The sequence below is a fragment of the Mirounga leonina genome, unplaced genomic scaffold (genome assembly GCF_011800145.1).
Source record: "Mirounga leonina isolate KUSES-001 unplaced genomic scaffold, KU_Mleo_1.0 Mir_114, whole genome shotgun sequence".
NCBI classification, from domain to species: Eukaryota; Metazoa; Chordata; class Mammalia; order Carnivora; family Phocidae; genus Mirounga; species Mirounga leonina.
Window position 1 is genome coordinate 53,497,983 of NW_023270265.1, and position 20,394 is coordinate 53,518,376.

Genomic DNA, 20,394 nt, shown 5'->3' on the forward strand with positions numbered 1-20,394 from the left:
CCCGGCGTCCCAGGGCTCCTCCCCCGGCGTCCCGGGGCTCCTCCCCCAGCATCCGAGGGCTCCTCCCCCGCGTCCCGGGGCTCCTCCCCCGCGTCCCGGGGCTCCTCCCCCCGCGTCCCGGGGCTCCTCCAGCGTCCCAGGGCTCCTCCCCCGGCTGCAAGTCCCCTCGGGGGCCTGAGAGGACACGTCCACCCCAGGCCCGGGTCTGAACCAGAGCAGACCCCACCCTCACCTGCCAGCTCAGGTGTGTCACTGGCGGGTGTCATCAGCAGCAGGATGTCAATCGCCCACTTCAGGTGGAATGTCACGTCTTCCATAGGAAACTGTTTGTAATACAGCCACTCGCTGAATTCCATGATGTACTCAACTTTTTGCCACTCGCTCTCTGGCTTCTTTGGGATGAAACAAAAAAGGACAGAAGAGACCTGTGCTTACCACTCAGCATCCCAAACACTGAAACGGAGGGTGTCTTCTGGAAGCAAGTGTGTGCACAGACCCCGCCTCCACCGCGGCGGGACCCTCTAGCGGGACATCTGCTGTCCACACTCGTTAGAACCTTTCCGTTGCTGATAGTTTTGTCCCAAGACCAAAGCCTCGCAGATCTCTCCGGGCCCTCCACTCCCTTTGTGGGCCTGCCTGCCGGGCCTGCCCCTTCTGGCCCCCAGGCCTCCTGAGTCAGGCTGTCTTCAGTCTGTACCCAGCTTTGTTTCCTAAGGCACTCATTCAAATGTGTATGTGAGGCACTCTCTGGATGGTTCTGTGGTTAACCAGAGCTCCCGGGGTCAGGGAAGATGCTGCTCTGTCCAGCAGGCAGCCCCAGAGTCCAGCCCAAGGCCTGGCCCATGCACAAACTGGGTCACAAATCACTGCACCAGGGAGTGGAGCTGCTCCCCGGCCCTCACAGAGCAGAGCCAGCCCAGCCGATGGCACCTCTACCTTCCACCCCCCCCCCCCCCCGGCCCCACGCCCCCGCCCCAAACACCATACTCCACACCTGACCCTCAGGCAAGTGGAGGGGAAGCTGCCATCTGTGGGGCGGGGAAGGCAGGAAGGGGGAGGGTGGTGCCGAGGAGCAGGAGTTTGACTTTGGGTGCTGGGTTGACACATGGTAAGATGGAAGGGGGAGGGGGCAGTGGGACATGTGAGGTGAAGGTGGAAGGGGGTCCAGGCTACACACTACGTTGTGAGGAGACTCAGGGTAGAGGTCGTGTTTAGCCCAGGAGCCTGGCTGAGATCGTCAAGGTGGGAGGATTGTGGATGGAGCCCTGAGCCCCTGCCCTCCGCCTCAGTAAGTGGTGGGGGAGGGAGGAGTGAGCGAGAGGCAGGTGGACGTGGGAGCCCAGTGAAGGAAGCCTGTCGGGGGGGGGACAGGGCAGGTGGGGCCTCAGGACCCCCATGGCTGTCTCAGTGGCTTTGGCTAGAGTTCTGCAGGAGACCTGGAGAGGGTGAGAGCTGGGTTGGAGTGTTTATGACACAACCATCATCTTCCCAACAAATGGGGCTGGGAAAACAGGGCATCCACATGCTCACACCAGCCACAGTGTGACTCCAAGTGGATCAAAGATTCAATGTAGGACCTGCAGCAATGAAGCTCCTACAACAAACACAGGAGTAGATCTTCATGACCTTGGACTACAGGACAGCTTCTTGGATACCGTCCCATAAGCATAAGCAACAAAAGAAGAAATAAATTGGGCTTCATCAAAACTATAAACTTTTGTGCTACAAATAATATCATCAAGAAAGTGAAAAAGTGGCTGAAAAAACAACACAGAGAGAAAAAATTTACAAGTCTTGTATCTGATAAGGGGTCGTGCCCAGGATGCACAAGGAAGTCCTACAGTTCAACAATAAGAAGACAAACAACCAAATTAAAAATTGGGCAAAGCATCTGAATAGACATTTTTCCAAAAAAGATAGACACGTGGCCAATACATGCATGAAAATACATGCATTAGTCACCCGGGAAACATGATGAGACAGCGCCGTCATCCGCCAGGACGATACAACCAGGCGGCCAGGTGACAGTGTTGCCCAGGCATGGAGAGACTGGAGCGCTCTCCGCCACAGCTGGTGGGAAAGTGCTCCTGGAAGGTTGGGTGGAGATCGGCGCGGCCCCACAGTTACACTGTTCGGGCTGTGCCCAAAAGAAATGTGACCACGTGTCCACACAGAGCTATTCGCAATAATTAAACATGGAAAGAACACAAACACCCGTCCGATGGAAGACTCTCAGCCCTGAGCGTGAAGGAAGCTCGGACACAGCCTATCACACAAGGCCTGGACACATTATGCCAAGTGGAAGAAGCCAGTCACAACGGACACACCTTGTGCGACTGCACTTTCGTGAAATGTCCACCCAGACAAACCCTTATGGACAGAAAGTGGACTGGCGGCTCCCTGGGGCTGGCGGTGGGGAGAACAGTGAGGGCAGATGGACCGGGTTTCTGGGTTGTGATGGAATATTCTAACGTTGACCTTAGTGATGGCTGTGTGACCCTGTGTATTTACTAAAAACGTTTTGTACCCCTGAGAAACAGAAAGCAAGGGAGGAAGGGACTTGGGGTCGGGGGGACAGAGAGCCTTTGCAAGGAGCCTGGTGCCTTTCTCTGGAGCGGTGGGGTCCACCCTGCCTGGTCCCAGTGAACCTGGCAGGGACCTTGGTCTTCACTGACCACTCAGCGTTGACCACACAGAGCAGCGTCTTGACCCATCCCCAGTTAACGCCTTCCCGAGAGACACGCCACCCCTGGGACCCTGGCTCAGTCGAGGAACCTCACGGCAGGATTTGCTCCATGAGAGACGTTCTGTGTAACAGATATTTGGTGCCGGTGCATCTGACAGGGCTTCCTTGTCCTTCCGCAAGTCCCACCTGCTCTGCCGCCACGCCAGGCACCTCCCCTCCCCCGAACCTGCCCCCAAGTCACTCGCAGTCCGTCTTGGTTCTGGTTGGGGTGGGGAGTCTCAGAAGGCTGCAGAGCCCTGCTCCGTCCGTAGCCCAGTCCAGCCTTGGGCGTCCCCCCTTGGGTGGGCTTCACCCACTCCCCCCACAGTATCTCCCCTGCAGCAATACGGCGCCCCACCCACACAGGGACCTTGTCCCTCCACGCTGGGAAGGGGCGACGGAAGACAGGCGTCTGTCTACTGCCCCTGACTCATCAGAAAGGCACGTCCCCTCCCGTGGCTCCTCTGCTGGGCAAGGTCTTCCTTGGGGTGCCTCCCACGCAGCTGCCCAGGGGCTCAGCCTCCCTCCACGGGGCCACATCCATACCCGAGAGGCTGAGTCACCACCACCCAAAGCTCCTCAGTCGGACCTGCAAGGCTTGGATGGCGTTGTGGTAGCAGACCAGCTCTCCGGAGACACTCTTCGAGTTCAAGGCCAGACGGTGCCACATGTGTGCCAAATAATCCTCGCTTTCGTCTTTGAATTTCTGTATTTCCATTGTAAAATTCTGGCCAAGTTTGGCCTTCACAATGACCATATGTTTAAAAATCAAGCTAGAAAGAACCAAAAGAGATGCTTGAATGATAAACAAATACAGATAATGCTCCTAAAACTAAGGAATCTGTGTTCCTTTTCCTACTTACAAAGACAAAACAGAATGGAACCTCAGTTCCTTGGCATTTGCGTGGGTTGTGTTTTAAATCCCCACCCTTCTTGTGTTGAATTCCCAGTGGGGAAATAAAGTCATCCGTGGGAATGGGAACGTGGCGGTGGGCACCGGTGGGGCGAGCAGGGGAGGGCGGCTCTCCGGGAGCGGTGCAGACAGGCGCGGGGTCCTGGGTGTCCTGGGGCGGGAGGGCGGGGGGTCCCTGCGGGGCGGGCCCCCCGGGGCTCCCGGAGGGGAGGAGCACTCACAGGCGGGGGTCCCTGGGGGGCGGGGGACCCTGGGGGCGGGGCTCCCTGGGGGCGGGGCTCCCTGGGGGCGGGGCTCCCGGAGGGGAGGAGCACTCACAGGCGGTGCGCGGTCCGCGGCAGCATCTGCACAGCCTCGTCCAGCACCTTGAGGCCGCCCTCCCAGTCGCCATGGTCGGCGTGGCAGTGGAAGAGCAGGCCATAGAGCGCGGCGCGGAGCGTCAGGTCGTCCTCGGCCCCTGCAGTGGGAGAGGGGCCTGTGTGGACAGCAAGGCTGGGGTGCCCGTGGAGCTCTCTCAGCACCACCCCCGAGGCGGTGGACGCACCGAAGGGCAAGTGCGCTGCGTCTGTCCTGCGCGTCGGCAACCATGTGGGCCCGACAACCACCCTCCGGCCAACACGCCGCCCGTCTGTGGGGAGCAGGGCCGCGTGACGTCGGTCCTTTAGGCCCGGTCACCCAGAAGAGGCTCATCAGGGGCTCACTGTCCCTGCAGCTGCCCCACTGAGCCTTCTCCACCACGTGCTTCCAGAGCACCTCCCGGCCCCCCCTTGAGCTTGCTCAAACTCTGCGACCTCCAAGCCCTTTCTGTTAGTCTCTGTAACTCTAGAAACAGACACTGCGAGCCCGAGGGAAGAGGAATCCGTTCCTGGCAGCCTTAGGCAGCACCGTTAGGAGTGGGAGCACCCTGCGGAGGGAGAGACCAGGCCGTCTTGTTGACTTGCCACCGAACACGCCACAGCACTGCCCAGCTTCAGTGCCCCGTTGTCCCACGTGAGCAGAGGCCCCGCCGTGGGCACAGGACACTCAGGGGGCTCTATTTTACATCACTGACCATGTAGCTTTCTTTCCCTGTTTTGAATTGTTGGAGCAGATGAAGAGCATGCCCGGGGATCCTGCCACCCACACGCCACATTGCGTGGGACCTGTGGGCCCCCTGTGGCCTCTCCACGGCCGGTGCGTGGGGTCTCAGTATACAGGGGTCCCCGCTGTCCACGCCCAGGAGCAGGTAGATTCAGGCACATGACTGGACAAGCTGGTCAACCTCTGAGACTGGGGTAGCAAGGGCTGCTGATGTCTGTCATTTCAGTGCTGACTAGGTCAGGGGTCCTGCCTTTCCTCTGCCTCTCCCTGATCCATGCCAAGGAGCAGCATCCTCCCCGATCCACAGTCATGCTCATGTCTTTGGACCACTGGCCGCTTTTCCAGTCCACCCATGGAGGCCTGTGGCAGAGACCCTGCCAGCCGTCGCCTGTGGGCACTGGGACCCTCCTCCTCTTCCACCCCTTCCCCCTGCAGGTCCTGCCAGGGGGGGCCTCGGGATGCAGGGAGGCCTGCAAGTCCCCACCAGGGAGACCAGTGCCGTGTGGGGCCAAGCCTCTCAACTCTCGGGCTACTTTTTTACCACAGCACGGCATAGCCCATCCTGACTAATACAACTGCATCTCACAGAAGTTATTCATTTAGCTCCCAAATTTGGTGAAAATATCTTCCCAGTGTTTACTTTTTGATTTTCTGTATTTCTCATTATTCTCATTTAAATTTTTGTACATTTGAAGATGTGAGTCTCTGCTCACTTTAAAGTTTAAGAAGTAATCTTCCCACAAAACACTTGCCATGCTCAATTCTACTTTCTGATTTTTCCCCAACACATTTTGAATTTTTACTACTACTCAACTGCTTACCCTATTTGACATTTGGTGCTTATTTCAGGGCGTGGAGTTCAGCGTGCACTCAACCTGCACGGTCTCCCAGTGGTGCTGTATTCTAGCAGGCAGACTAGCTCTGCACCGGGCGCCAGTTTCTGCCATCTATGGGAACTGCTGGGGTTTAGTACTCAACTTAATATTTAATTACACAGGGTCATATTTTTTTGTTCATTATTTTAAATCAAGTTTCTCTCTCCAAATAGACCTGAAGTTCTCAGGGAGGGGAGACTGTTGTCCTAATCCCCAGCATTTACACTCCCCAACAGACAATGTGTCCCTTATGGTAAGTGATGATTATTTTTTTAGCAGAATTAAACATGAATTCTTAAATAGTGTTTTACTGTTCTAAGTTCAGTTTGTGTTTTGTTTTTGTTTTGCAAGTCTACATCTCCACATTTCTTTAAGGAAGAGGAAGAATATGATCTATCTGCCAGAGTAACCCAGAGGCTGGGTTTCATGGCAGCCCCTAGGCTGAGAGTACCTGCCCTGACCCAGGGGGGCCCTGGACGGTGGGCCTCTAGGCTTTGGTGTCCTTGTGCACACAATGGGGATTCCATGAAGTTGTTGCTCATCACACCCCAAGCACTGAGCATTCACTCTCTGTGGTCACCGTCCTGATTAAGCGGCTTCATACAAGGCCTGATTAAGCGGCTTCATACAAGGCCAGCACTGAACACTTCCCTTTCCTCGTGCCTGTGGCCATGTCTGTCTTGTGTCTACAAACCTGGGAGAAAATGACCTTCTGTCATCCCTCCACTGTGGAAGTCCGCCGTAGGCCACTGGTGCAGAATCAGCACTTTCCCTTTTCCCTGAAGTAAAAACAGAGAAACAATACATACGTTTGAAAGTTGCGATTTATTCTTTGACCATTTGGATGTTTATTTGGCCCTGCATCTCATTACAGAAATTGCAACTAAATTTCTGAAATACTAAGTCATAAAACGTGAAGTCACATTTCACCCGTAAGAGAAAGCTCCCCAGTGCAAACGAGAACACACACACACAGACCACCTCCAACGTAGCCTGCAGCTTTTTTAATGACATAAAGCATCCAAATCCATTTTAGAGCTTGAAATCAATGGGACCAAAAGCACATTAGAAAAAACTTATAAGAGGCATGCCTGGGTGGCTCAGTCAGTTAAGAGTCTGACTGTTGGATTTCAGCTCAGGTCATGATCTCGGGGTCCTGGGATCGAGCCCCACGTCAGGCTCCATGCTCAGCAGGGAGTCTTCTTGGTATTCTCTCTCTCTGCCCCTCCCCCTGCTTGTGCATGCTATAAATAAATAAATAAATAAATAAATAAATAAATAAATAAATAACTTGTAAGATACAGCAAACACAGTGCTCAGAGGGAAATTTATAGCTGCAAATGCCTACATGGAAAAGGAAGAAAGATCTCAAATCAACAACCTAACTTTATACCTTAAGGAACTAGAAAAAGAACAAACTAAACCCAAAGCCAGCAGAAGGCAGGTAAAGATTAGAGCACAGATAAACAAAATAGAGATTGGAAAAATAACAGAGAAAATCAGTGAAAAGATCAAGAAAATTGACAAAACTTTAGCAAGACTAACAAAGAGGAAAAGAAAGAAGACACTAAAATCAGAAGTGAAAGTGGGAACATTACCACCAACCCTGGCGAGATAAAAAGGATTCTAGGAAACTCTGTGGGCTAGTGTGCACCGAATATTAGACGACCAGGAGAAATGGGCCAAAATCTTGAAACATGCACATTGCCTAAGCTGACTCAACAAGAAATGGAAAATCTTAACAAACGTTGAGTAGAGACTGAATCAATAATCAGAAACTGTCCAATAAAGAAAAGTCCTGGACCCAATGGCTCACGGGTGGATTCTACCAGACGTCTAAACAATTGACACTAATCCTCTTCAACTCTTCAAAACACCAAAGGGAAAGAAATACTTCCACGCTGATTCTGACACCAGCATTACCTTGATAGCAAATCCAGACAAACACATCACAAGAAAAATCACAGACCAATATCCATTATGAATAGAGATGAGGCAAAAATCCTCAATAAAATTTAGCAAATCAAATCCAACAGTATAGTAAAAATATTATTCACCATGACCACGTGGGGTTCAACCCAGAAATACAAGGGTGGTTCCATCACATTAATAAAAGGAAGGAGAAAAACTACATGATCATCTCAACTGACGGAGAAAGGTATTTGACAAAATCCAAAAGTTTTCATCATAAAATCTCAGAAAACTAGGAATAATGGGAACATTTCTCAACACATAAAGTGTATTTATCAAAAACCCACAGCTGACATTGTGCTCAGTGATAAGCAACTGAAGCTCCCTCCTAAGATCAGGAACAAGATGAGGATGCCTGCTTTCACTGCTGCTGTTCAATATTCTCCTGGAAATTCCAGCCAGATTTATAGACAAGAAAAAGAATAAAAGGTATCCTAATTGGAAAGAAGAGGTAAAACTCTATTCACAGATGACATGATCCTATATATAGAAAATCCCGAAGAATCCCCAAGAAAATCATTAGAGCTAATAAATCAATTTAGCAAAGCTGCAGGACATGATGCAACAGTCAGTTGTTTTTCTATGTATCAGCAACGAACAATCCGGAAAGGAAACCAGGAAAGTGCTGTGGGCTTACTTGTGTCCCCTCTCCACCACCAAATTCACAGGTAGGAGCCCTGTCCCCAGCGTGCTGCTATTTAGGGGGTAATTAGGATAGATGAGGCCATGAGGGGGAGGGTCCTCACAAGACGAGACAGCAGAGATCTTGTTCTGTCCCCATACTGCCCCCAGAGGAGGACAGAGCAAGAACGCAGATGGATGCAAGACCCAAGAGGGCCTTCATCAGAACCTGACCATGCTAGTTCCCTGGTCTTGGACCTCCAGACTCCAGAAGAACATGAAACAAATTTCTGTTGGTTAAGTCACCCAGTCACGCAGCATTTTGTTATGGCAGCCAAAGCTAAGACAGAAAGCAATTTCTTTCTTTTTAAAAAAATTTTATTGTTATGTTAATCACCATACATTACATCATTAGTTTTTGAGGTAGTGTTCCATGATTCATTGTTTGTGCATAACACCCAGTGCTCCATGCAGTATGTGCCCTCTTTAATACTCACCACCAGGCTAACCCATCCCCCCACCCGCCTCCCCTCTAGAACCCTCAGTATGTTTCTCAGAGTCCATCGTCTCTCATGGTTCGTCTCCCCATCCGATTTCCCCTCCTTCATTCTTCCCCTCCTACTTTTTTTTTTTTTTTTAGCAATTTCATTTATACTAGCACCTAAAAGAATTAAATACATCCAAAGAGGTGAAAGACGTATCTGCTGAAAACTATGAAAACATTCTTGGAAGAAATTAAGGAAGACCTATATGAATGGAAAAACATCCATGTTCATGGATAGAAAGTCTTAAAAATGTTAAACTGTACACACCACCCAAAGTGATCTACAGATTTAACACAACGCCTCTCAAAATTCCAACACCTTTTTGGAAGAAAAGGAAAAGCCAATCCTCAAATTCATGTGGAATTGTAAGGAGCCCCCAAGTAGTCAAAACAATCTCAGAAAGGATTAATAAAGTTGGAAGGCTCACAGTTCCTGACTTCAAAATTTGCCACAAAGCTACAGTAATCAAATCAGTGTGGTCCTGGCATCAAGACAGACATACAGACCAATGGAATAGAAGAGACAGCCCAGAAAAGAACTCTCACATATATGGTGGAATGATTTTTGACAAGGATGCCAAGATCATTCAATGGGAAAAGAACAGTCTTTTCAACAACTGGTGCTGGGGAAACTGGATTTTCACATGCAATGAAATAAAATTGTCCCCCTGCTTTACAGTATATACCAATATTAACTCAAAGGGGGCTAAACAAAGAGCTAAAGCTATAAAACCCTTAGAAGAAAACATTGGAAAAATCCTTCATGACATTGGATTTGGCAATGACTCCATGGATGTGACACCAAAACTTAGGCGAAAAGAAAAAAATGATTGAATTTCATCAAAATTAAGAACTTTTGTGCATCAAAGGATACCAAGGGAGTGAAAAGGGAGTCAAACAAACGCAGGAAAAAAATCTGCAAATCTTATGTCTGATAATGATTAATATGCAGAATATACAGAGAACTCTTACAACTCAACAACAAAAAACAAACCAGTTCAAAAATGGACAAGGAACTTGAACAGATGTTTCCCAAAGAAAATATGCAGATAGCTAATAAGCACATGAAAAGATGCTCAGTATCATTAGTCATCAGAGAAATGCAAATCAAAACCACAATGAGGTATAGGGGTACCTGGGTGGCTCAGTCAGTTAAGCGTCTGCCTTCGGCTCAGGTCATGATCCCAGGGTCCTGGGATTGAGCCCCGTGGTGGGCTCCCTGCTCAGCGGAGAGTCTGCTTCTCCTTCTCCCTCCCCCTCTGACCCTCTCCCCACTGGTGTGCTTGCTCTCTCTCTCCCTCTCAAATAAATAAATAAAATCTTAAAAAAAAAAAAAAAACCCACCACAATGAGGTACCACTTTATACCTACTGGGATGGGTATAATTTTTTTAACGGGAAATAACAAGAGTTGACAAGGATGTGCTGTGGGAATGTACAATGGTGCAGGTGCTGTGGAAAACAGTTTTGCATTTCTTCCAAAGATTAAACACAGAACTACCATATAAACAGCAATTCCACTCCTAGGTATATGCCCAAAAGAACCGACATCAGGGACATAGAGATACTTGTACACCCATGTTCATAGGAGCACGATTCACAACAGTGAAAAGGTTGAAACAATCATGTCCATCAGTAGATGAATGGATAAACAAAAAGTGGTCCATCCATACAGTGGAATATTATTCAGTCATAAAAAGGAAGGAAATATTGACACCTACTACAACATGGATGAACCTTGAGGACACTATGCTGAGTGAAATAAGCCAGACATAGAAGGACGAATCCTGTATGATTCCACTTATATGAGGAACCTAGAGCCGTCCCATTCATAGAGACAGAAAGCAGAGCTGTTGTCTAATGGGGACAGGAGATGATGGGGATGTTGTTGGGGATGATGAAAAAGTTTCAGGTAGAGATACTGGTGATGGTCATACAACATTGTAAATATAATTAAGGTCACTGAATTGTATACTTTCAAATGGTTAAAATGGTAAATATTAAATTATGTATATTTTACCACAGTTTTAAAAAGCAAATTGGCAAAAACTGAACTTTAGGTTAAGTTTTATAAATGTCTAGACCTGGGCTTGGCAAACTTTTTCTGTAGTGCCAGATAGTAAGTACCTGTGGCTTTGTGGGTCACATGGTCTCTGTCACAATTACTCCATTCTGCTGTTGTAGCCAAGCCACAGACAAGATGTAAACGAACAGGCATGGCTCTGTCCCAATAAAACTTTATTGACAAAAACAGGAGACAGGCTAGATTTGGCTTGTGGGTGGTGGTTTGCCCACCCCTGGCTTAGACTATCAGAGGTCATTAATATCTTAGTAAGAAAATCAGAAGCATCGATCAATTTCTTGTATGAGGCTATGATTTTCAATTTTCTTCTTGCTGTCTCTTGAACAGCAGTCTCCTGGGCCAGGGACAGCCTTGGGAAGGCCCAGCTCTGGAATCAGCATAGAGGGTGGCTCCCCCATCTCGTCCTATCCCCGCCAAACCTCCCATAGCTTGTCTGGCTGCTGGCCTCTGAGGTTTTGCTGGACATATGGGCTGGACTGAGGGCTCAAGAAGCTCCGTCCATGGGCTCTGTTCCAGATGGTCTGACCACAGACCTCTGTCTGCCAAAGCCTTTGACCTGCGGGCTTTCCTTTCAGAAGGGCCCTGCTGAAAACCGCAGGTTTATAGGTATGAGTGTGGCCTTCCCTGGCAGATAGGAAAGGTGCTGCAAGCTCTGTGGGCAGCCGAGTCCTGGGGCTGGAAATCTCTAGGATGTGCGCAGGATGCACGTGGTCAGCAGGCAGATGGGGCAGCCCTCACTGACCTCCACACACCCTCTCAAGCTAAGTCTGGGCCCAGCTCTGCCGGCCTCGGGGCCAGGTGGACAGAGGGAGCTAGCCAGAGACAGTCCCTTTACCAAGACCACACGTGCTGGTGTGGGGTGGGCGTGGGGTGGAGTCAGGCCAGGACTTTGGCTCTTCTGTGGTTTTCCTCATCTGTCTGAGTCTACTGTTCTGTTCCCACCTCCTCCATCCTTCCTCTCTCCTGCTGGAGCTTTCTGGGTATGGGTCAGCGTTCTCTAGGAGAGGAGGGAAGGAGAGGTGGGATTTTGCCCAGCTGGGATTTTGGAGATGTCATTGTCCTCCAAGCCCCCCACTCTGCTGGCCTTCATGTTCCTGGTTTCAACTGCTCCATGGGGTCTGTCTTTCCTCGGGATCTTGCCCACCCTTTCTGGAAGAAGCCTGCCCCACCGTGGCCCCACACAGCACACCTGCTTTTTCGCTTCCGTCTTGTTGATGATGCTGATGATCCTCTGTGTGACGTTCTTGGCTTTCTTCCTGTTGGCTGCAGAAGACAGGAACGGAAGCCAGGTGTTCCAATAGTGCCTCACAGCCAGCATCACCAGGGCGCTGTTCCTCGCGATGCCCCCAAACCTGAAAGGGAATTCCTGACCTGGAGAGGTGCAGACATGGATGGACAACACAGCAGCAACGTGTGAGGCTTCTGGATTTACAGGGGAGGCGGTGGGGCTGGGTGCCACAGAACACCCCATGACATGTGTGCTCCCTCCCTTTGATGGCCACGTGGTGCCCCGCTCATGCCCAAGGGGGTGGGGTGGGGTGGGGGGTCACCACAAAGGGTGAGATAGCTCTGGCCATGGGGCCACCAAGGGAGAGCCAGCCTTAGTGACAGTCCCCACTGAGCATCGTGTCCTTCATTTCATGGTCCTGCAGTCGCCATTTATCCCATGCGCAGTATGCACCCCAAACCCACTGGCCACTCAGCACAAGACAGCATACTTGGCACTCTCTACGAAGGCCTTGGCAGCCACCAGGCGCAGCTGCTTTCTCCCCTTCAGGTTCTCCATGATGCTCCTGCCCTGGATGCAGGCTGTGGTGCTCAGCATCTCCGCCACGAGTTCAGTCTCGACCCTGGAGACAGATAAGTGCCTCACATGCAGGACGGCTCTTCAGGGGAGACAGGTGCTATGCAGAAAGGTAAACGAGCCCTGGGGGCATCCACAGTAACCTCATGAAAGGCCCCAAATCACAACTGACTGGCTTAACGCAGTCAACCCACAGGACCGTGACGCGGAGTCAGGGCCTGGTGTTTTAAGTGACTCATTTGTAGAGTGTTTCTGTTGTGCAATGGGTGAGCATCACAAGCCCCTCTGCCCTGCTCCCCCATAGGATGGCCGAGCACCCCCAGGAACAATGGAGCTCCATTCCCTGTGCCCCAGTGAGTGTGGTCTCAGAGGGCCTCCACCGTGTGCCAAGAGCCCAGTCCTATGAGTTTCTGACTCAAAGCAACGTCAAGAATGCCGTGTGATCCATTCTCCCTCAGTGTTTACTATCCTAGCCACACCGTGGCTTGTGCACATACAACACCACGTACACTAAGATGTCACCCCCTGTCCAGGGCTGGAGGGGAGCAAACCCCTGAAACTCACTCAGGGGGCACTGGACTTATTCTGGGAGAAATATGCTGGTTCCTGGGCAGACTCCCTCCATGGGCCACCTGAGTCTTTATTTTTGAAGTGTCTCTTGATAATAGCTTCTAGTTGGGTCTTACTTATTGTATCCAGTGGGATAACCCCTGCATATTTAACTAGAGTGCTGGTCCATTTACATTTAGTAGATTCAGGGATGTGGTTGGGGTTGAATCTTCCATTATTGTTTGCTTTCCTTTCAGCCCCTATGTCGTTTCTTTCCTCCCCTCTTTTGGGTTAATTGAATATTTTTTAGTATTCCATTTTGTCTTCTCTATTGGATTTTTAGTTACACTTTTTTTTTTTTTTTTATCATGTTTGAGGATTTGCTCTAGAGATTACAACATACATCCTAACTAGCACAGTCTAGCTTGGATCAGTGTTCTACCATTTCACAGGTGATGTCAGAACTCTTAACAGTATACTTCTATGTACCTCATTCCTATCATTTGTGTTATCATTGTCATGCATTTTACTTCTACATTTATTAATAATCCCACAGTTCAATGTACTTTGGTTTTAAACAGGCAAATGTCTTTTAAAGAACTGAAGAACTGAGGGTGAAAGCCTTTTATATTTACTTACACATTCACCACTTTGGGTACTCTCCATGGCTTCTTGGACCAGCTTTCCACCTGCTATCATCTTCCTTTAGCCTGAAGAATTTCTTTTGGCATCTCTTCTAGGAATGGATTATCTTACCTTCAGTTTATCTTAACACGTCTTGATTTTGCCTTCATTTTCTGAAGGCTATTCTTGGACATGGAATTATAGACAGGTTTTTCTTTTTAACACTTAAAGTGTTAGGCAGTCTGCATTGTTTCTGCTGAGAAGTCTGCAGTTTTAACCTTGCTTTCCTATATGTCATGCATCTGTTTGCCTTCTGACTTCTTTCCAATGATTTCTCATTACCTTTGGTCTGCAGCAATCTGACTACAGTGAAAATAGGTGTGGTTTTCTTTGTGTTTATCCTGCCTGGAGTCATTGAAAGTCTTGGATCTCGGGCTCCTGGGTGGCTCAATTGGTTAAGCGACTGCCTTCGGCTCCGGTCATGATCCTGGAGTCTCTGGATCAAGTCCCGCATCGGGCTCCCTGCTCGGCAGGGAGTCTGCTTCTCCCTCTGGCCCTCCCCCCTCTCATGTGCTCGCTCTCATTCTCTCTTTCTCAAATAAATAAATAAAATCTTTAAAAAAAAAAAAAAGAAAGTCTTGGATCTCTGGGTTGATGTTTTTAACTGAATTTGAAAAAATGTAAACTAGTCTATCTTCAAATATGTGTATTTCTGCCTCCCTCTCTTGCCTCTGTCCCGAGACTCCCATTACATGTGTGTTAGGCCACTTGATTATGCCCCACATGTTGCTAAAGTTCTGTTCATTTTGCTTTTCTGTCTTCCCTGTGCTTTTGTTTCAGTATTCTATTGACCTGCATTCAGAGTTACTTATCACATTTTCAGTGTTCACACGTTAAGCTCTCCAGTAATATTTCCAGATACTGAATTTGTCAGTTCTAGAATTTCCACTTAGTTCTTTATTACAGTTTTCATTTCTTTGTTGAAATCCCCCACTTGTATACTAGTTTTAGTTTTAGTTTTTCCACTAAAAATATATTCTTGTATTTAGAATGGTTGTTTTAATTTAAATTTTAAATTTGTTGCCTAATTCCAAAATTTGTGCCATATATGGGTCTGTTGACAGTTTCTATTCTATTTTTTTAAAGATTTACTTATTTTTATTTCAGAGAGAGAGAGAGAAAGTGTGAGCAGGAACAGGGGAGAGGGGCAGAGAGAGACAGACAAGCCCCCCCCAATTTGGGGCTTGATCCCGGCACCCTGGGATCACGACCTGAGCCAAAAGCAGATGCTTAACCCACTGAGCCATGCAGGCGTCCAACTGTTTCTATTCTATTGACTGTGTTTTCTCCTTGCATGGGAGAACACTTTCTTGTTTTCCCATGTGTCTAGTAATTTTTTATCTTAACGCTGGACACTGTAAGGGCTCTACTGTTGAGAGTATACTGTTGGGAGTGTGGATGATGGTTGCCTTCCTTTAAAAGAAGGTTGTGTTTTGTTCTGACAGGCAGTTAATTTACTGGTGGCTCAGCTTATCAAGATTGGAATGAGGCTTTTTAGGGCAAGTCTACGGTAGCCCTTATAGCCCTATTCCTAAGGTGTGATCTTTTTGAATGCCTGGCAAGTTCCATGAAGCCTCCCTGACTCTTGTTGGTCAATTCCACCATCTCTTTTTAGCTCAGAGACCACACCTCAGTGCCTGTGAGCACACACGCTCTGTACAGTAACCTCCTCTCTCACATCATATCCTGTAAATGTCAGCTGCCTTAGCAGCCCCCGGCATGGATCCCTGTTTTACCCCAGTATGTTTTCTGTCTGGCCTCCACTCCCCAGCGCTGGTGTTTGAACAGTCCTCCAACCCCACCTGGAAGAAAGTAAGGGTGAATGTGGAGACAGCCCACTTTTGATGTTCCCTTCTTGCAAAAATTTCTGCTTTGGACCATCTGTTGTCCAATGCCTGAAAATGATTATTTCATGTATTTTGTTGAGCTCTACAGTTTTGGGTTTTTTTTTTTTTTTTTTTTTTCGCAGAACAAGAGTATATTATCCATTACTGTATCATGGCCAGAAATGTAGAAAAGGAACTTTCAAATTTGTATAAAGACCCAACACTGACGATTATGTTAAATAAAAATGTTGAACAAAGTAGAAATGTCCCAAATATTCGTAGACTACTTCCTTTTAACCTATTTTGTGGCTATTTTAGGGATCCACATGAAATTTCTTATTAATGTATATTCCTTTACATTGATAGTGTGAATGTGAAAATTAATCTGGTAATTAAACACTCAAAGGTGAAAATACTTATTGATTAGTAACTGTATTATTTTTCACTAAAAACTAAAAATTATTTTTACTATTTAATATGAAGTGCTATTATAAAATTACTCTGTGACCAATGCCACACTAGAGTTTCTTCATATAACTTGCAAAACGGAAAAATTAGCACAAAAATTTGTAATATGTGTAATTAAAAGAAAAAAGAATCATCTGCAGTGCATGCCATGTGGCTGAGTGTGACCATGTACCCTGCTTGCCCGGGCACAGGGTCCAGTGCTCTGAGTGCCCAGCAAGATCACTACAAAGCGTGGCATGTCTTACAGAGCCAAGGACCACTGCTGTGCGTCTCTCCAGCTGCCTAGCATGGAGTAGCGTCCCTAGACACAGCTAGCACCCCGCTGTGGTTGGATGAAGGGCGAGAAGCCCAGCCAAAGCCAGGCTAGACGGGCAATTCCACCGCGTGCAGTGACAGTGGTGACCACTAGAGGGCAGCGACGTTCTACAAATGTTTTCAAAAGTCAGCCTGGAAATTGGAAATTAAATTTTTATAGAACCTGTATTTCCCTATTACTCTATGTATATATTTATATTTTTATCTTAGTATGAGATTTATCATTCTAAAATAAAACTCAGCTTAAGAATCACTGACGAAGAATGGCGAAGCCAGGGCACACGTACTTTTACCTGCCGCGTCCTCCTGACCGGCCTTCGGCCAGCAGCGAAGGACCTTTTAGCCCGACTACAGGACGCACGCGGCAGCACTCAACTCAAGTACCGCCTCCTTCTGTAACAATGTCTTCGCAGTTTCTCTTTTCACGATAACGTCTGAACTGTTATCAAAGTGGCGCCTGCACGTGCTCAGGAATAACTACCTCCCACCTGGCTCCCAGCGCTGTTCCCCAGACGGAATGACTTCTAAACACTCAGCCCGGTCCTCCAGCAGGCATGCGCTTGCCTCTAAAACCCTGGCATCTCACTTGATTCCCAACGTGCCGACCTCACACGGCCCCCGGGGGAGCTCTTACAATGATCCACGGAAGCTTAACTTACTCAGACCCTCCAACCTACGAGTACGGCTGATTACAGCATTATTTTAATTCCCCTATTTATCATCTTTGTACCTGAAAATACTATGCTAGCTCCAGGTCTTGAGGACCCTGAGCCGGTGACACTTGACTGCTCACCTTCTCGGGCAAGGACGTTATCCCATTCTCCTCCCTTCCGGACACGCCCCTCCCCTACTAAAGCGTGTCGTCTGCACTTTCCCTTTTGTATTGTCAAAACTGGTAACAGTTAGCTTTCGCTAAGTAATCACAAAGAGGTTTCCTTTGTCAAAATGTTAATCCTAAAACTAAAGTATCAGTGAACACCGTGATAACGTGAATGTTCTTCACTGAGGAGTCAAGCTGTGTATGACTTAATGTGTCTTCTGGAGTTTCCAACTGGCTTTCTCTCCATTGTATTATTTTCCTTTACCACAACACCTTGGGTCGTCTGTCTTCCCTGCCCTTAACTCGCCAGGCCCTCCTCCATCCTGCTCCAGTTTAGGCAGGTGGCTCTCTCAGCTAGCAGCGCAGCTTGACAACTTTTCTGGGTTGAATCTATTATTTCCAACATCCCACATTTTCCTCTTTTTTTGGTTTATTCCCTTGTTTTTCTAGAGCATATCCTTCAAGGAACTTTCTAAAAACAGGTGTGTGGGACATATATATTCTAGGTCTCTGTCCATCTAAAAATGGCTTTCCACACCCATGGACTTGACTGATAGTTTGGGTGAATTAGAATTCTAGGCTCAAAATTATTTTCACCTAGAAAGCTCCATTTTTCCTCTACCTTCCAGTGATGGGTTCTCAGAAGCCTGTCGCACTTCTGTCTCCTGCGACCTTGTTGGACCCTCCATCTGTGGTGACTCGACGTGTCCCCGTGGTCTGCACGTGAGGGTCTCTTTGCTCCCCTTGCTGCTCGTTGGTGGCAGGGCCGCTCACGAGGTGGGCCGTGCGCCTGGGGCCTCTCCTCATCACCCCCCACTCAAACTTCTTTCTCAAGAGCACTCTGCTCCTTCTGGAGTTCCAAAAGTTAAATGTCCCACGTGTCTTCTGGCTTCTGTCACGCTTTCTGTACGTCTGTCCTTCTTCATCTACTTCCTGCGAGATTTCTGCTCAAGAGATCTCCGGTCCTTCATTATTCCTTTTCCACAGCAACACTGTGCTTTACCTCTTAAATGCTGCACCTTTCCAGATATGTTGAGGGGTTTTCTTGATGTCCTCTGATCGTTGTGCAGTCGTGCATCAGAGTAATTTTCCCTATTTAAGAGCGTGGCTAAGATGCTGCTGGGGAGCTCTCGGTACATGGCTTCGGCCCATCTGCTGACGGGCACAGCCTTACGCTGGTTGGCGGAGAGCTGGTGGCGGGTGGAGCACCCCCGACGCCCTGCCCGGGGCCAGACTTCCGGCAGCAGCCAGGAGCTCTGTCCGGGCTGCTGCACATCCTGTCTCAGCCCATGGGTGCTGGCGTGAGCTGAGGCCAGCAGCACGCAGCCTGCTTGCAGCCCTCGAGCTGCTTGGCCAGAGACCGCCCCTCCGTCCCCACCCGCTGCACGGCAAGCCTGGGTGGGAAGTCGCAAAGTTACTCTCATTACAGATTGTTGAGAAAAAATAATGTCTGGCCTCAGCACCGTCCACACTGTTTTAGAGGAAGGGTCACTCGTGATGGAAAGCCCCTCAGTGCTGGTGGTGAGAAACGACAGGCCCCATCATCACCTTTGCTTTCCCAGGGAGCCTTTCTGACGTCCCCACGGCTGGGGGATGGTGGGCACGGGCATCGTGGGCAAGGCTGGCAGGCACATGTCCCAAACGCTCAGGTCCTCGGGGGCTTAGTCAACCGCGTGCCCGTAGATTGCGGCTCCTACCACTTTCCAGGAGCCCTCGCCCTCCCCCCGCCCACCTTTCCTCCGCTCTCGTGGGGAAACCTCATCCAGCTCCACCTCATCCCAACAGATGTTCACGGCTTGGGCACTCGGGAGACCTATGCCTCAGCTTCTGGTGACCGCTGGGCCTCAGAGGCGCAGCCCTGAGCTCCGGGCTCCCTCGGGGCGGCCCTGTCTTGACGGGTCATGCAGCCCAGGGTCCTAGGCGTCCACCCTGACTTTCCCTGTGGGGCCACCTTGTCACCTGCTCTGCTATCCGCTAGGTTGGGCCAGTGCCTGCAGCCCCCCAGCTTTACGGCCACGTGGCCGCCCCTGGAGCGAGCTTCCTGTGCCCCCGTGGGCCCTCTTCACGCTGGGTCTCCTGCCTCGACCTGCTACTCCCCCATGCCAGGCCTCTGCACTAGAGCGTCCCGTCTGAGGAGGGCGGGCCCTGGTGGGCACACACCACTCCAGCCCGGTCTCTACGCTGCGGCCCCCCGGGGGAAGGGGTCTAACGGAAAGTCGGCGGCTGAAGCGCGAGACTCTGTCTTCTGTTCTCGGGGCAGCTGGTGCTCACGCAGGCTCTCAGAACGGGAGCTGCCCCATGATGTCTGACTCTGGAGGAAGTTACGTAAACTAACCAAACATGAGGGTTCCTAGTCCAATTCAGATGGTTTTCCCAGGACTTTCCAGGAACGGACCTCACTCCTTGGGCCCAGGCCCTCGGAGCCCCCCCGTGGGTGGGGGGCCTCTCCTACTGCCCCGCGGCCTGGGGGCTCCCGTCACCCTGTGCTGCGCCCAAACTTGGGGACGTGCACTCACAGGGGCCATGGCTGACTCTTCTGGAAGCTTCCGGCGTGCTCCAGCTGACAGAGTGGGTGCCATGCTCACATCCGAGAGGCAGTGTCCGTGGTCTCTGGGAACGTGGGCTTGTAGAACTAGACGCCTGGGCCCAGGCCCAGCTCTGCACCTGCCGGCAGGGTGGCCTCAGGCCAGTGGTGTGGCCTCTACCTGCCTCAGTTTCCCCCAGCAAAGTGGGAGCCATGGTGCCTACCAGACAGCGGCTCCTGGGAGTGAATGAGGCAACGCCGCAGAGCCCCTCGGGTGCCCGGTGCCCGTGGTGCACCAGCCTCCACCGGCCCCTGTGCTGAGGCCCTGGCCACGGGCCGGCCGGGGTGTGAAGACACCTCAGGGGGCATTCGCCTGTTGGCCCCCAAACTCACATCGGGCGTGTCTGACGCAGGCTGTGGAGCTGCCGCTGAGACGTGGCGGAGGCGTCCCCGTCCCCGGGAGTCGGAGTGAGAGACAGACCACCCCCAGCTCCCAATCACGCTGCTGCAGCCTGGGACGGGGCCGCGGCCCGAGGCTGGCATCACGGGGCTGGCAGGCACACCTGGGATCTGGCCTCGGACAACCAGACCTG

The 20,394-nt window shown here is 50.0% G+C and overlaps 1 protein-coding gene across 1 annotated transcript in view; it reads right to left on the reverse strand.

Moving 5' to 3' along the window:
• Nucleotides 1-20,394, reverse strand: part of CFAP46 (cilia and flagella associated protein 46) — a 99,540-nt gene that overhangs the window by 43,751 nt on the left and 35,395 nt on the right. The window contains 6 exon segments of the mRNA XM_034987446.1: nt 227-392; nt 3,315-3,498; nt 3,957-4,095; nt 6,288-6,372; nt 12,001-12,163; nt 12,530-12,661. Of these exon segments, the coding sequence (XP_034843337.1) occupies nt 227-392; nt 3,315-3,498; nt 3,957-4,095; nt 6,288-6,372; nt 12,001-12,163; nt 12,530-12,661 (869 nt within the window).